Here is a 12,048-nt window from a genome sequence, read left to right as displayed (position 1 = left end):
TCTTCCCATAAATAAGCATATAAAAATTGATGAATAATTTATAAAAATTAATTTCATGGCCTACTGATAAAAATAAAGGTTAAAAAATTGATTTAAAAAAAATTACTCATGTTTTTTGCCCTTCACTTTGTACTTTAATTAATTTCATTATAAATAAACCTATAAAAAAATCATAAATAATTTATGGAAATTTATTTCATGACATTTAGATAAAGATTAAAAATTTAAAAATTATTTGAAAAATAATAATTTCATGACTTATAGATAAATAAACATATAAGAATTGATAAATAATTTATAAAAATTAATTCCATGGTCTACAGATAAAGATAAAGATTAACTAATTGATTTACAAAAAAAAAATTAAAATAATAAAATTTAGATAAATATATGATTTGTTAATCCATATCTATCAAAAACATATCTATCTAAATCTTTATTTTGGTTTACTTATATTTTTTTTCTCCTTTTATCACATATTATCTTTTTTTATTTTAAATTTTTTATTTTGTGAAATACTCTTATCTATAACTTCTTATCTCCTCTTAACCTAATCCTCATAATTTTTATTATTTGTTATTATCTACCAAGTGATAAAGATATATATAAAAAAAGAATGATTGGCTATATTTTATTATAGAGACCTATTTGAAATTAGAAACCTTAGAGAGTATAATGTAATTTTTAAAACCACAAAGAGTAATTTGTAATTTAAGTAAATCTCAAAAAGATGTATTTGTAATTTGCCATAAAATTAATTATATGTAGTAAAAAAACACTTTACAAATTAATTTTCTTCTCCTTTTTTCACTTTTATTCTAGTATTCAATTTTTATATTAAAAATTAAATACATTTCTTATTTATTTTATCTATCTTATTTATATTTTATTATTCAGTTATATTGAATTTTCTATTTAATATGAAATTGTTTATTAATTTTTTTTATTTAATTTAAATTTTATATAAATATAAAAATAATTTTAAAATCGATATTATGGTCAAGTTTGGCATACCTCAAATAATCAATCTTTTTATCTTTTTTTCATTACATATCTATCTACTTTTTTGCATATCTATTCATAAAAAGATAAAAAATACATTTATTTAGGTCATCTCAAACAACCCCTATATATCTTTTGGGTCATGCTACATCCCCCTAAAAAACATCCCCCTAATCCCCTTAATTTCCATATTAAGTAAAGAAAAAAAAAAAAAAAAGGAAACAATTGCCAGAAATGAAAATTAGGGGATTAGGGGTGAGGATTTTAGGGCTACAAATCATTTCCCATATCTTTTAGGCATTTCTATCACTTACATAAACAATTTATTTTGGTTTACATTTTTCAACGTAGTTGTTGTGTCAAGTTGGAAACAGCTGTCAAGAACCGATAATCCAACGAAACATGTGAACTTCGGAAAATTATTAAATATTTTAAATTATCACGGTCTATACTTTTTAATTAATTATTATTTAATATTTTTTTATATTTTTAAATCATCTAAATAATATTTCATCTACACATTTTTTTATCAACTATAATATTATAAAATATCATATATCCATATTCATGCTCCCAAATTATTAAATAATTACCCCGTCAACTTCTTCTTTTTACTATAGTCTCTGCAATTTTAACTATATTATTCTTGTTCTACGCTTTTGTTGCTGCGGGAACTTACATCATCAAACACACACAAACCCACATGGTAGGGAGAGAGAAATGGAGCTTCAACATTTTAGCCATGAACATCCGTTGATCCTTGGTGAAGTGAACGACGATGGTGAGGCAATTGTCTGCAACGTGTGTTGGGAAAAAATCTCTGGTTTTTCATTCAGTTGCAAAAATTGTTCAATTTTTTTGCACAAATTTTGTGCTGAATTTCCAGAGGAGATGAAACACCCGATCCACGCCCATTCCCTTACGCTTCAACAATCAAGGTCTTCTACAAGGTGTGATGTTTGTAGGAAAAAAATACTTGGATTCGGCTATCGTTGTTTGCCTTGCAATTTTGACATGGATATCAGATGTAGTGTTAGAGGCCAACATTTTAGCAGTAAACATCAGTTGATGATCCTCAATGAAGATGAGAAGAATGATGTTGATGAGAGGGTTTCTTGCGATGTGTGTTTGCAGCAGATCACAGGTTCAGCAGCAGCATACAAATGCACAAATTGCTCTATCTCTATCTATTTCCACAAATTGTGTGCACAACTACCCGCAGACCACAAATTGTGTGCACAACTACCCGCAGAGATGGAACACCCAATGCACCCTGAGCACCGGCTTGCCCTCCTCCATGTAGTGGCTAATAAATTCAGATGTGATGGCTGTGATATAGGTTTGAAAGAAATCATATATCGTTGTTCCATTTGCAATTTCAACCTCGACATACGTTGCGCTTTGAAAGCACAGAAGCTTCAGCATGAAAGTCACAACCACCCATTAAGCCTCGTGTCCAGCTCGGCCTCCTTCGAATGTCATGCTTGTGGCACAAAGCGAGAAGGCATGTCTTATATGTGTGACACATGCAGTTTCTGGATCCATTATGACTGCGCTTCATTAACACCCACCTTCAAACACCACAATCACATTCACTCTCTCACCCTCGTCTATCCTACTCATGAATATCATTCCCATTTTAGTCAGTACAGGTGCCAAATTTGTGAAAATTCAATGGTGGGAGGAAGGTTTTGGTTATATGTTTGTCTAGGATGCAGATATTGCATTCATGTCAAGTGCTCAACAAAGACAAAGTATGCTTTCTCATATACCCTGATTTCGATTTTTATTTTCTCTTTTGACAAGAAAAAAGTTTATTGATGTGTGTTCTATTGTTATTTTGTGGATTTAGGAAAAGAAAAAGTGCAATCAAGGTTAAGAATATTGACGAGGCCAATTTGATTCACTTGCCAATGGCAGATGACTCAATTAGTGCAATTGATCTATTTTTGAAGCAAATCAGCATGGGAGACAATAAGAGAGAAGCAGAGCTCAATCATTTTAGTCATCATCATCCATTAATCCTTTTCGATGCGCAAGGAGACAACAATTTGTGCTATGAGAACAAACTACTTATCTTGAATGAGCTGAATAAGGACAAAATAATCTTGAATGAGCTGAATAAGGACAAAATATGCAATGCATGTGTGCGAAAAATTTCAGCTCCATTTTACAGTTGTGGTCTATGTGATTTCTTTCTCCACAGATGGTGTGCCAACCTACCAAATGAACTGGAGCATCCATGCCACCCACACCAGCTCATCCTTCTCAAAAAGCCCCCTCAACCTAGAGGATTGTTCTATTGCAACGGCTGCGGATATTTTTCCAATGGATTTGCCTTCGGATGTATCGAGGACGAATGTATGAATTTTGAAAATTGCAACCTCGATGTGGAGTGTGCTTTCCTACCCAAAGCCATCATTCACAAAGTTCATGAGCATCCCCTCTTCCTAAAGAAAGAATGTATCAGCGCAGGTTGTGCTGCATGTCCGCGAATGGTTTGGATGTTCGCATTTGGATGTGACATTTGCAATTTCAACTTACACTACACATGTGCTGTGCTACCAAATACAATTAAGCATAGGTATGATGAACATCATCCCTTCACCCTAATTTATGCACCTATTAAGGATGGACCTGATGAGTATATCTGTGAATTTTGCGAGGAAGAAATAGACCCAAAGTGGTGGTTCTATCACTGCATCGATTGTGATCAGTCTGCTTGTGCCAAATGCATTTGTACGGAGAGAAAGGAAGTTCAAAATATCAAGTGGGAAAGCACCTATAACTTCGACAGTCACTCACACAGTCTCGTCTATGTTCCAACCACAGACAAGAGCTTTGATCACTCTCGGTGTGACTACTGCCACAAGCATATCCGTTCCCCCTTTTTTTTTAAACAAACGCACTTTACGGGTAAAATAGGCCTCAAATGTGATCAATGTAACATTATGCTCCATCCACATTGTCATCCATAATATCTTAAGCCGTGTTTGTTTTGAGAATTTGATAAGGAAAATGAAAAAGAAAAAAAGTTGTAATTTTATTTTTTGTTTGATTATAATGGAAAAAGTGAGAGAAAAATGTTATCTCACTTTTTTGTATTTTGACTGCACTTGGCTCTTTTCTTCATTTTTTAACTCAACCAAATATAGTTTAGAATTCAAATATTATCAATTGTTTCTCTTTTTTTTTTTCTTAATTTCTCTCATCAAATCCTCCAAGTCACAATTGAAAAAAATATCAATATGATTATTCATGCTTTTAAATGTTTAAATAAAATTGCATTCAAGTTTGTAGATGCCAATGGCTAATATTACATCATTATAGGGAGTGGTTTAGTTCAATTCCACTCTCACAGGTTGGTTGGGTCATTAAGAAATACTCTGTTTGGTTTTGACTTTAGTTTTCAAAAATATTTTGTTTTATTTATTATTTATTTTTTTTATGTGTGTTTTCTATTTATTTATTTTTTTGTAAATTTTTTTAATACTTTTAGAAAAAAATTTTATTTTTTAAATGCACATAACATAGATAATAATAATAAAAAAATTAAATGCACATAACATAGATACAAGTATACCTAATAAATACAAAAATATATTGATTTTTTTTTGTATATTTTAGTATTTAGTGTTCTTTTAAAAGATTTTTTTTTTCACTAATTATTTATTTTTCAAGTGTATCTAAATTAAGTGTGTTTAAAAAGTATTTAAAAAAATGCTTAAAATGTTCCCTAAAAAATAAAAATACACATATAAAGTGTTATCAAAATTTAAGCTAAAAATATAATTTCCTAAAAGTTGAGGAGAAGCATGTGCCCTTCTTGGTCTCTTGCTCCACTCAACACTTGTCGGACATTGACCTAAACATGCCTTATTTTTTAAAAAATTCTACACTTAGATATGCTTTAAAGACACTTTGGAAACACAAGCATTACAAATTTAAAAAAGTAATTTGAAATCAATAATAAAAGAAAAACAATATAAAATTTTCATATCAATGTGTCCAAGCTCTTAGCATAATGCCTCAGTTACTTATTTAGGTTAATTTTATCATCCTTTTTTTCAATTTATTATTGTTAATTAGCTTGATTGATAATTGTTGGCAAGTAGTCAGCTATACAATGAGCATTGTTGATAATGAAATGTATAAAGGAGTTTCACAAAGAAACCCAAATATCACAGATATGAAACATTTGCCTTTATTGTACAGCAGGATTTAAACTCCATAATTGACCCCAACTTCTCTCTGGAATCAAAACACCACCAAGGTTTGCATTATCAGTGCCTTGAGACATAAATTTAGTTGGGTTTTCTGGGCATCAAACTAGCTTGAACTTGCCACTTACTTGCTAGAGAACACTTTGCAGCTCACGAGCATAACTGTTCATCCTCGCACTCTAAAAATCCCTTGGGATTCAACAAAAATGGAAATGCATAGAGCATGCGAAGCATCGGCAAAGAAAGCTGCCTTCGAAGCAAATTTAGCCGTACTTGAGTACTTCAATTTATTTATTTAGGACTTGAAAAGATAGTTTGATATTGTGCATGAAACAGATTTTGATAACTTCTCTCCCCTAGGGATCAATTGATGTATATGATATAGTTTCTATTCATCCTGTTAATACTTAATGCTATGTTCATTGTTGATCACTCAGGTTTTTATCATGATCTGCTTCTTTCTATCCATGATATATAACCATTTCCATCAGTTACATCATTCACTTCCTTTTGAAAACTTCATACAAAAGCTTCTATCCACATAGAAATTCAAGTGATGTGTGTAAAATCGCAGTCCAAATTTAAAAATATTTAGATGAGCAATGTGGAAACGTGAAATTAGTTACACCAATCCCATCCATATAACTTAGAAGTCTTTTGAGCACGCACCCTACTTAGGAGTTTGTATCATTTGGTATCAGAGTCAGCCATCATGTCGTGTATAAAATATGACACATCTATGTGAGTATAGGATTAGATGGGTGCAGCATTGCAGTTTAAGCCGCAGAGGGAAAAGAAAATGTAGTTTTTTATTTTATTTTATTTTATTATTATAATGGAAAGTAGAAGAGAAAAGAAAGTGGGGAGGGGGGGAATGTTATCTCACTTTTTGTATTTTGAGTACACTTGGCTCTTTTCTTTTTCCATTTCTCAACTCAACCAAATATAATTTAGAATTCAAATCTTATCAATTGTTTCTCTCTCTCTCTCTCTTATTATTTCTCTCATTAAATTCACCAAGTCATAATTGAAAAATAATTCAATGTGATTATTCATGCTTTTAAATGTTTAAATAAAATTACCTTCAAGTTTATAGATGCCAATGGCTAATATTAGATCACTAATAAATACTCTCACATTGGTTAGTTCAATTCCTCTCTCACATTGGTTGGGTCGTTAAGAAATACTCTATTTGGTTTTGACTTTAGCTTTCATATATATATATATATATATAAATATATATATTTTGTGTGTGTGTGTTTTCTTGATTTTTGTGAATTTTTTTAATACTTTAAGTAGATTTTTTTTTTAAATGCACATAACATCGATACAAGCATACTAAATAAATACAAAAATATATTAATTTTTTTGTCTGTTTTAAAAGATTTTTTTTCACTAATAATTTATTTTTCAAGTGTATCTAAATTCAGTGGGTTTAAATAGTATAAAAAAAAAATCTTAAGATATTTAAAATGCTCACAAAAAAATAAAATAAAAAAGTACACATATAAAAAAATTTCAAAATTTAAGTTAAAAATATAATTTCGTAAAAGTTGAGGAGAGGCACGTGCCCCTCTTGGTCTCTTACTCCACTCAACACTTGTTGGACACTTACCTAAACGTGTCTTATTTTTAAAAAACTTCTACACTTAGATACGCTTTAAAGACACTTTGAAAACACATGCATTACAAATTTGAAACAGTAATTTGAAATCAATTATAAAAGAAAAACAATATAAAATTTTCATATTGCTGTGTCCAAACTCTTAGCATAATGCCTTAGTTACTTATTTAGGTTAATTTTATCACCCTTTTTTTCAATTTATTATTGTTAATTAGCTTGATTGATAATTGTTGGCAGCTAGTCAACTATACAATGAGCATTGTTGATAATGAAATGTATAAAAGAGTTTCACAAAGAAACCCAAATATTACACGTATGAACCATTTGCCTCTACTCTACGATAGGATTTAAACTCCACAATTTACCCCAACTTCTCTCTGGAATCAAAATACCACCAAGGTTTGCATTATAAATGTCTTAAGACATAAATTTAGTTGGGTTTTCTGGGCATGAAGCTGGGCTTGAACTTGCCACATACTTGCTAGAGAGCACTTTGCAGCTCACGAGTGTAACTGTTCATCCTTGTAATACCCTGAAATAAATACAAACCACCATCCACAACGATAAGTAAATAACAATATGAATCAGCATATAATATCCTTCCATTACATAAGACTGAGTTGTACAAAAGGGTGACACATGCGAATATACATTCATAAATTTTAACCTTGAATCTATAGCACGTGTCAACAACAAAGATATAAAATAGAAGTTAAACAGATAATAGAAATGCTCTGAAGGCTACAACTTTCCAAGATTATACTTGGATACATCAAAATGGATTTAAATCCAATACAGATAAAGCCCTAGGCTTGTATAAAATAATTACAACAAGCAAGCAAAACAAAGCTCTAGCTCTAATCCTCCCAGGCTACTGCCTTGGCGGAGGCATCTCACCAACACCTGGAAATGGTTTTCCCATATAGGGTGAGCCAAAACCCAGCATAAATAATCCAACACAATATATGAATCTGTGGGAGCCGAATTTAACTAGAGCAACAGGGACGAATAGACCCGTCCGGTTCGAAACATAACCTATATTCGGCACTGATCCTAGTTAATCGAAGAGCTGAATAAAGCAACCGGCACTCCAGTCAGTAGAATAAAGTCCAAGAAGAAGTACATGTAAAGGATCAAGGATGGGCCTGGCCCTAAGGCCCAAAGAGAACACTATAAATATGGGATCATCAGTCAGAGAAAGGTATGTGAGAACCATTACTCTTAACTTAAAATACAAGTAATCCTGAGTGCAGAGACTGACTTGCCCATCGAAGTGCTAATTCTGGCACCCCCGACCGGAGTGTTTATTCCTTTTAAGGTGACTAGTAGAGGATCATGAGCGTCCCTCAAGATCAGAAGAGTATTTTCAAACCACTTACTCACAATTGGCACTGTCTGTGGAAATACTCAAATACATCCATGGTGGGCGTAACGGAAGACCCTCCGATAGTCACTGATGAAACCACGTAGAGAGACGACCTCACTCCAACAAACATGCTTGGACCGGAGACTATTCCCGCAAGACGCGCTTTGAACTTCGCCTCACTCTCGACTTCAGAACATGAGGCAATGCAAGCGATCATGGAACAAGCAAAGCAAAATGAATAGAGGTTGGAAAACATGATCGCTGAGAACGAACATCTCCATCAAGATTTGGCCTTGGAAGTGCCGAAGTCCAAACAAGCTGTACGCTAAAATTCGGAACGACCTCTGAAGACAGGTGGTCGACGACCTCGAGCCCAACAACAAGACACTGATAGCGATTCCGACTCATTATCCCCGGAGCCCAAGAAGAAGGGACGACCCGAAACTTTCAGTTCCTCTGAAGAGAGTCCACATATAAGGCATAAGCGCAGAAGAAACTGTTCAGATGAAGAAGACCAGCATGATCCCTTTGTACGACGGATCGCCAGGGCGATTTTACCCAAAAAGTTCAAAGCTCCGTCGTTCACTCTCTATGATGGAAAATCAAACCCCACTGATCACATCCGTCACTACAAGCAATCCATGACATTGCATGCAGACGACGAGACCCTTATGTGCCGAATATTTCCCAGTAGTTTGGGACCATTGGCTGTCAGGTGGTATTATAAACTGCAGCCGGCGTCGATCAAAAGCTTCCATCAATTACAGAAATCCTTCAGGGCCAGATTCATCACCAACGAGGTCCAGCCGAAAGAAGCCGACTCTCTCTAGGCAATGCAGGACCAGCCAGGAGAAATACTAAGAGCGTATTCGGCGCTATTGGGAGTGCTTTAATCTTGTTGATGACGCTTACAACGACTCCATGGCCATCATCGCCTTCAAAATGGGTTTGCATCCCGACAGTGCTCTCCACAGTTCTTTGACTAGAAGACCCCCAAAACGGTCTAGTCGTTGATGAAGAAGGTTGAAGAATACTACAAAGTGGAAGATGACGCCTTGTGGGTTAAAGCCGGAAACACGGCCAACAAGACGGCTCATTCTGAAATTGCTCAGCCAATAAATTTTGCACCACCTCAGAGCCCTGAACCACGACATCGGGCCAAACAAGACAAGAGACGAGATTCTCGCCGATCGAGCGACCAATGCTCCAGGTGAGCAAATGAACAACTGCAGGTTGACAGCAGGCGCACGAGGCGTGCCGACAAGAAATATACGGAGTTGACAGAGCCAATTAGTGCGGTTATGTCCAAAATCCAACGCCTTCTGTTCTTCAAACGGCCGTCGAAAATGGTGGGGCCTCCTAACACGCGAAGACGGGATAGGCGGTACGAGTATCATAAGGATCATGGCCATGATACTGAGAGTTATTATGCATTGGAAGATCACCTGGAGGAATTAGTACAAGATGGCCGACTACAGCAGTACGTACGAAAAGGCAACCCAACCAAAGCAATAGCCTTGAGACAGGATTCACCTCCGCTTGGCGTGATCCACATGATATACAGCCTGCCGATGTCATCTGCGGTGCATACGATTCAGTCGAATCCTAACCCTCAAAATTAACTCACTCCGACTAAACGGCCCTATGAAGCTGCAAGCATTGCTTTTGATGATTCAGATTTGGCCGGAGTGACACTGCCCCACATTGATCCCTTGGTAATCGAGTTACACGTAAACTGGTTCACCATTGAGCGCGTACTCATTGACCCAGGGAGCACATCGGAAGTCATGTATTACAAGACATTCATCAAACTCAGCTTCTCTGAATTAGACCTTTCCCCGGCTCTTTATCCACTATTCGGCTTCAACGCCAATCCAGAATACCTGTTGGGGAAAATCACACTACCCATTCGAGCGGGCTCCCGAACAGTGGATATGGACTTCTTGGTCGTCAAGCTGCCATCGCCGTATAATCTCATCATGGGGCAGTCTTGGTTGTATACTATGCAGGCCGTGCCAAGCACCTATCATCAGTTGCTACGCTTCCCGACAGAATACGGCATTGAGCAAATCCGTGGCTCCCAGAAATCGACACAAGCATGTTATCTCCTCGTTGAAAAAATACCAAAAGAGTTACAAGTGAACTCTATTGAGGTAACGGATCGAGAGAGCCTCGACGATGTTGGGAGGCTTTCCAATGAAAAGGCCACAGAAGTCCTAGATTGAGTTGAAATCAACGGAAACCCAGACAGGTTCTTCATGGTCGACGCCTCCCTGAATCAAGCCGACAGACAGCAGCTAATTTCTTTCCTGCTCAGCAACCTTGATATCTTTGCGTGGACTCCATACGAGATGCCGGGTATAGATCCGTCTGTTTCACAGCACCGTTTGAATGTTGACCCTAAATGCAAGCCGATCATTCAGAAAAACAGGTGGTCAGCCGCAAAGCACACTGCTGTCGTTGTTGAGGAGGTTGACAGGTTGCTTGGCGCTGGGGCAATCAGGGAAGTGACCTACCCTACATGGCTCTCTAATACAATGGTTGTGAAGAAGAAAAATGGGACTTGGCGAGTGTGCGTCGATTTCACGGACCTAAGCAAAGCGTGTTCCAAGGATTGTTTTCCCCTACCCAGAATTGACCAACTTGTAGATGTGACGGCACGCCACTAGCGTATGAGTTTCCTTCATGCTTACAAAGGCTACCATCAAATCGTCATGCATCCGAAGGACCAAGACAAAACTGTATTCCTCACCCCAAGAGGAACCTACTGCTACAAGGTTATGCCTTTTGGGCTAAAGAATGCAGGGGCAACTTACCAAAGACTAGTCACTGCCATGTTCAAGGAACAACTCGGCCACACTATGGAAGTGTACATTGATGATATGGTGGTCAAGTCCAAGGAAGAGCAGAATCACATAGCCGATCTGGAAGAGACATTCGGCATTCTACGTAAATATAGGATGAAGCTAAACGCTTCCAAATGTGTATTTGGGATCGGCTCTGGCAAATTCTTAGGTTACATTGTCAACCACCGTGGAATCGAAGCCAACCCAAGACAAATCATAGCAATCCTAGAACTCGGCTCCCCTCGATCGGTCAAAGAAGTTCAGAAGTTAATGGGGATGGCTGCCGCACTATACAGGTTCATCAGTCGTTCCACGGACCGTTGCCGACAATTCTTTCATACACTACGGCAGGGCAAGGCTTTCGAGTGGTCCGCTGAGTGTGAAGCTGCTTTCAACGGCCTCAAGACCTACCTTCGATCAGTTCCACTCTTGACAGCACCTTCAACCAGTGATCCGCTCATTTTGTATCTGACAGTTTCCGACCGGGCCGTCAGCGCTGTACTGATAAAAGAAGAACTGGGGGAGCAGCGGCCAATGTATTATGTGAGCAAGGCAATGGTTGACGCCGAAACACGCTATCTTCCGTTGGAAAAACTTATTCTGGCCCTTGTCATGTCAGCGAGAAAATTAATGCATTACTTCTAGGGGCATAGCATCGGGGCGCTAACAAATTACCCGCTTCGATCAGTACTACAAAGTGCCGAAGCATCTGGACGCGTTTTAAAGTGGGCTCTCGAACTTGGCCAGTACGATATTCAGTTTCTACCTAGAACCTCAATCAAGGGACAGGTGCTTGCCGACTTTGTCGCCGAATTCACTGGGGTCTTGCCGGCTTCAAGTCTGATGAAATTCGACCAAAGCCGAATTGGAGGATTTATGTTGGGGACATTTGGCAGTTGTACTGTGACGGATCATCCAATCAGTGGGGCAGTGGAGCCGGAGTAGTAATCATGATTTCCAACGACACAATAATTGAGTAGGCCGTAA

The 12,048-nt window shown here is 36.8% G+C and overlaps 1 protein-coding gene across 1 annotated transcript; it reads left to right on the top strand.

Annotated features, from left to right (window-relative positions):
* Nucleotides 1-1,695: 1,695 nt before the first annotated feature.
* LOC145819324 (uncharacterized) lies at nt 1,696-3,980 on the top strand. Its single transcript, XM_082913303.1, has 2 exons — nt 1,696-2,756; nt 2,855-3,980. Exons 1-2 carry the CDS (start codon nt 1,723-1,725, stop codon nt 3,978-3,980), a joined length of 2,160 nt encoding a protein of 719 aa, XP_082769429.1. The 5' UTR covers nt 1,696-1,722.
* The last annotated feature ends 8,068 nt before the right edge of the window (nt 3,981-12,048 follow it).

Source organism: Camellia sinensis, chromosome 2, assembly GCF_055761805.1.
Source record: "Camellia sinensis isolate YWXY chromosome 2, ASM5576180v1, whole genome shotgun sequence".
NCBI classification, from domain to species: domain Eukaryota; kingdom Viridiplantae; phylum Streptophyta; class Magnoliopsida; order Ericales; family Theaceae; genus Camellia; species Camellia sinensis.
Note: the sequence above shows the minus strand (reverse complement) of the source record. Positions and strands in the feature narration are given on the sequence as shown.

Bases quoted from the DNA above. Each gene is read 5' to 3' on its own strand.
- LOC145819324 (XM_082913303.1), top strand. From the start codon at position 1,723: ATGGAGCTTCAACATTTTAGCCATGAACATCCGTTGATCCTTGGTGAA. The intron at 2,757-2,854 runs GTATGCTTTCTC...TTGTGGATTTAG, and splicing joins AAGTGCTCAACAAAGACAAA to GAAAAGAAAAAGTGCAATCA.